This window comes from Octodon degus, unplaced genomic scaffold (assembly GCF_000260255.1).
Source record: "Octodon degus isolate 3935 unplaced genomic scaffold, OctDeg1.0 scaffold00294, whole genome shotgun sequence".
NCBI classification, from domain to species: domain Eukaryota; kingdom Metazoa; phylum Chordata; class Mammalia; order Rodentia; family Octodontidae; genus Octodon; species Octodon degus.
Window position 1 is genome coordinate 681,584 of NW_004524870.1, and position 5,874 is coordinate 687,457.

General features: G+C 35.0%; 1 protein-coding gene across 1 annotated transcript in view; it reads right to left on the reverse strand.

Moving 5' to 3' along the window:
• Positions 1-5,874, reverse strand: part of Mmp16 (matrix metallopeptidase 16) — a 280,573-nt gene that overhangs the window by 132,626 nt on the left and 142,073 nt on the right. Inside the window, exon 4 of the mRNA XM_004647205.2 lies at positions 471-775. Coding sequence (XP_004647262.1) covers positions 471-775 — 305 coding nt within the window. The remainder of the gene's footprint in view (positions 1-470; positions 776-5,874) is intronic.

The following is a 5,874-nucleotide window of genomic DNA, read 5'->3' on the forward strand; positions in this document are numbered from 1 at the left end:
TCTACTGAGCCATCTCCCTGGCCCCAGTAAAGATATATAGATAATAAATCACATATACATAGAAGATTGAAAAATAAATTAAGCAGATAAGTGATAGGAATAAAAATTAGTAGACTAGAATGGTGGTAATCTAACAAAATTACAGTAAAAACCAAACAACAAATATTAAATTGCAAATGGAAACACTAATAAAGCACAGAACAGAAGACTTTCTTGAATAAAAAAATCTTTTAAGTTGATATTTTGTAGAAATCAAAATTGTCTTTAAGCAGTGTAAAGTTCTGACCATTAATTAAAAGAACACATTTACAACTACATTATCTAGTGAAATATAAATTTATCCTCAAACATAAAGAGCCTTATATATGTTTAGAATGTTTGATTCCATAAGACTGCAGATTCATAAATCTCAAAGAGATTCTCAAAGTAAAAATAGGTCTTTGTACATTGGAATGAAGTGCTGTACTTACCATCATGATTAGGGTTTCCTAGAGTCCATGGCTCATCAGAGTCGAAATGAGTGTCCCCTCCGATTCCCGGTCCAGGGAAATAGGCGTGCGCCAAAAATCCTCCCTCCCCATCAAAGGGAGAACTGTCTCCATGAAATCCAGATGCAAAAATGATGGTTATATCTACATCTCGCTTGCCATTTTCTAATTCACTGTAGGGAACTTCTTCAAACGTTAGAGGAGTTACATTCTGCCACACGTCGAAGGCACGGCGAATAGCTTTGCGGGTCTCAGGGTCTCCTACCTTCGGAGTCACGTTCTTTATACTGAAAGTTAGAAAAGATAATGATCAGAGTGGTTTTCTTATTTGCCATCTGAGTTTTTACCAGCCTTGATCTAATCAGTTTAACAGCATATCTGATGAAAGAGACAGATTCAATGTAAATGAGATTTATTCATTTCTCTTGTTTCTATAACTGATTTTCACTACATTTGGATCATTTGATTATCATCAGATGTATTCATTTTCAAGGCTGGCATGAGTCTCTGCAGAATAGTTAACAGTAACTAAATCTTTTGTTAACCTTGACTCCTGAACAACAATACATACATTTGCCAACTAATCAAACAGGTGCAGAAGTTTTGAGCTGAAATAAAATTTTAATTTTTTTGGTGGCTTTAACACTTTTATGAACACACTAATGTATCTTCCTACATCAATTCCAAAGAGTGTGTGCATGTTTCCTTTTATCTATGAATACCAGTTCAACACCAAAAGCCATATTTGTTTTGATGCTAATTATGAAATCATTAATAAGACTGCTCTTGATTAATGGAGCACTGATCAGATATTTACCTTTTCTAAGACAATTTTATGCATTTCACTAAATGGAGCCTAAGTAGTAGTAGGAAGTATATTTTATATTGCAGAACCACAAATCCATGCAATATATATGTACATCAATGATTAAAAGTCCAGAGTTGTCACTAACTCCCCCAAATGAACTGATATGAAGAAAATATTTTAATTCAAAAAGAGAATGTAATATTCAGGTGAATTTTAATGCAAAAAGAGGATATACTATTGAAGTGAATATGCAATGTAATCAACAAAGAGAGTTGAAGCCAAAGAATTTACAATGAGAGGGGAATAGTCAAATTATGCTTTTTCTGGGGCATGCTATTGTGCATATAGAATCAAAATCATTCTCCCTTTGCAAGCCTATTTCTTGGAAAACTTTTGCAATGAAATTTCTAGTAGGAAAACTAATATGTGTGTAATACACAACCCAATGTAACTATGTACACTGTCACTGTTTATATCTAGATGTCTCCTAGGAGTCCCTAGGAGATGTCTTTCATGGCGCTTTGCGAAAATGACTGGAGTGCAGGACATTATACCTGACTTGCTGTTAGCTGTAGGAGATGGGTGGAAGGAGTAGGTCACTAAGTTGATGACCTGGAAGGATTTGTCTCTCTGCTTCCTATCTGCCATGAGGTGAGCTTCTTCCCTCTGTTTGGGACTTTCCAATCAACTTCTGTCTGGAGGCACGGATGGTGAAGGGACTGAAACTTATAAAACTTGAGCCAAAATAAAGCTAACCTTTAAGTTGTAGGTGACTGGAATTTTTTTTTTTTTAATATTTGGTACAAGGTCTCACTATGTAGTTTGGACTCATAGAAATCTTCCTGCTTTTAGCCTCCACAGTGCTGGGATTACAAGTATGTGCCACCACTGGGTCTCAATTGCTGGCTCAGCACGCCCAGGTGTGGGACCATTGTGTCCTGTGGGGCCAGGGATCGAACAACAGCCCCTGTGCCTGCCGAAGCAGGCACTTAGTCTGCTGAGCTATCTTACCAGCCCCATGTGACCGGCATTTTGTTCCATTTACAAAGAAACTGAATGAAACATGCAAATAGTTACAAATGTTAGGAGAGAATGATGCTAAACTGATAATAACTGATCATTTACTATAAGTTAGGCAATCACCTTAGAACATCTTATTTTACTTCTTGATCAAGCTGAGGAGATGATAAGGACCAAAAGAAAGAGTAAGAAGAAGAGGAGTGTAAGGAGGAGAAGGAGGAAGAAGAGGAAGAGAAGTAAAGATTTATAGAAACAGAAAAGCTTCTTTTTTTTCTTTTCAAAGTTTTATTGATAAAAGATATAGCAATGAGGCAGTTTCAAATCAAATCGAAAGTACAGTTTCAACAAATAATACACTGCATATATTCTTCTTAGTGGTTAATTGCTGTACAAGATGCAGACTTCTTATGGTACATTTGAAAGAGCTTTGGAACATTTCATCCTAAGCCTTCTAATAAGCATGGTCTTGTTGTCTATGCTAGCCCACATATCTAAAATAAATTCTCTACTATTATTTTAATAAATATTTTAGAACACATTTATATGAGTATCTGTTGTCAAACATCGTTCATTAAATATAAAAGTAATGAAGCAACAAAAAAAAGTGGAAATTGATGGAGGAGAAAAGAACTCCAGGAAGAAATGTTAAGTGAAGCAATTTGAAGTGAAGAGAGTCTCAGTAAATTTAAAGACAAGAAGGGGGTTGGTATTCCTTGGGCATAGACAGAAGGTTAATGTCAGAAAGCATTATGTTCTTAGTGAGATGAGAGAGACACCTGAACACTATAAGTGAAAATATGAATTTTCATATAAAGGACTTAAAGTGCTGTTCACAATGTAGAATATAGTGAAGTGGAATAAAAGTAGAAGAAATATTCATCAAGAATTACTCTGAAAAATACATCTGTGTGGTGAAAGTGCTTTGGAAAAGGGTGGTACCAGAAGAGATAATGAGTAATAGTTGTATTTTGTGTGTATTTTTAGGTTGCACTTGCCTAGATGTATGGTTAACTATCACCTATGAAAGATAAGGAAGACCCCACAAAAACAACGCAACTTTTCACCTGAGCCAAAAAAAGAGATAGACCAAAAGCATCCATGGATATTCAAGGAACATGCTAAGCAGTACTTTATTGTTTGTTAGCTTCCATGTTGTTCTTTTCAGTACGATGCCCTGAATCATATTTTGAGAGATGTTAAATATTGACAGGCAGTGAGGCATCACAGTCCTTTGTTAGTTTCTAAATTTCTTATTTTATAGCTGAAGAGATGCCCTGAGCACTGCTGTAACTTTGAACTTTGTGTATATTAACTTTCCTAGTTGTTCTTTCTATTGTATGGGGTCTCTCCTTAGTGGAAAGCTAATCGTATGACACATTATTTGAAAGAATTTACTCCCTACTGGTTATTATTTTACACTGTTAGTGACAAGAGACAGACAATAGAAAGAATATAAAAGAAAGATGATCCAGGGTTGAGAAGGCGAAAATATGAAAAACATCATTCAATGACAGGTCAAGCCAAAGAGGTGGAACACTGTATCAGGAAAAACAATCATGAAGGAAGCAGTCAAGGACAGGCCACGCCAACATGACAGGTTTAAAGCATAGGATGGCTTATTGAGGCAGAGCAACATGAACACTAAGGGCAATGCTACACAATAAGAGAAAATGAATGGGGCTGGCTAGATAGCTTAAAGCACCTGCTTGGGCAAGCTTAGGCAATTGCAGGGGACCACGGTTCCATCCCAGGCATCACACACCATGCCAGCCCTGCCCCCAAAGGTGGGCTGAGTCAACAGAGAGAGAGAGAGAGAGAGAGAGAGAGAGAGAGAGAGAGAGAAAGAGAGAATAGATGAGGGCTGGACTTTATCCCATGCAGGAAGGCCACAATTTTACATGCGGAAACACAATAACAGTATTCAAGTAACAAATATGACTGTGCTCTGTAGGAAATGAATAAGGAGATAAGAAAGGAAGAGATGAGATAGAGCATTTCAGAGATTCACACAAGAGAAGACAGAAACATTAGAATTTGTACTGGAGAAATCCATTTTCAATTCAAATAAAAAGCAATTTTACCTACAGAAAATAAATAAATCATATCAATATAGTTTGTATATTTGTACAAAAATGATTCTGACAAGAGTGAAGCCAAAAAGCCAATAAAGAATAATAAATGTGGAGTACCACTTGCATTTGCAAATACATTGCTGTGTTTTCTATACTCTGCACTTATTAACTTCCAAAATAAGTTTCATCATATTATGTGACATCACTAATAAATGTCCACAGTGCACATGTGTGCTCCAGGGTCAGATGTAGAATTCTGAACTGGGTACAAACACATCAAGAAGTTATGCATTAGAGAGATGTGCCTGTAATCAATATCTAGTACATGGGATAATAAAAGGCACAAAGAGAATATATTGTAATAAGAAGAAAATAAAATGCCATTCTTAACAATGCTGATAAAAAATGTAGGAGTGATTAAGTAGTTTGCCCAACAAAAAGGCAATGCTATAAAGTAAAATGAAAGTTAAATATAAAAAACTTAATAAAATTAATTTAATTTTGGCAGCTTGGTAGAGTGATTCAAACCTGGGACATTTGTGCCAATTTGCACCCCTTTTTTCAGTATTCTATTTCAACACGAGGTATTGCCCAGAGCTAAGTTGTTCAACCTTTACATTCTTATGCCTTAGCCTTTCAGAGTTCTGAGAACATTGGGGTGTGCCACTACACACTCTGAAAGCCAATTTATTAAAAAATGCTTTAACTTGCCTTTTCTTTTTATAAAAAGGTAAATATTTCTCATTTCCACAGGAATGAATTCCATTTTGAAAGTCTCTATGTGGCACTTTTATTGTAAAACTGAACTTTTTCAAGCCTCAATTCTGCTAAACTTTTGAACTTTAATAAAAAATTGAAGGTGTTACCTTTGATTACCATGCCTTATGTAATTTTTCATAACACTGATAAAAGAAAAATGTCTAGATTTTACTACCCATCAGAATAATGGATAGTGTTAGGCAGGTATGCCAGTTAATTTGCAGGATTCTTGTACAATGTCAAGATTGCCTTGTTTTAACATCCTTAGATCCAAACCAGTTAATTTAATAATTCTACATATTTGAAATTATTTCAACTTTAAATTTTTGATATGGTGATAAGTCTTTGCTCACATTTGGTGACTGCTTTAACTCTAACACTGGAACTAAGAATAAAGAGCTAATACCTTAGGTAAGAAGCAGAAACTTTATAAAATTCTTATGAATCTTATTGTGGTACAAAATGTGATTAATAAATGACTTTCAGCCAATTAAACAAATGAAAATGAGTTATGCAGGTAAACATGCCAATATCCAAAATGAACCAACTAAAAGGAATTTATTATACACTGAAAGTAGACAATTTGTAAGAGTAGAATAAAAGTAATGAACAGCATAGGTGAACTGCCAGCATAACCATCTTTAGAATACACTATAATTTTCTATTAGGAGAAAACAAAATAGACCAATTTACTGTTCTTTATATTATGTTTGTATAGATCATGTAA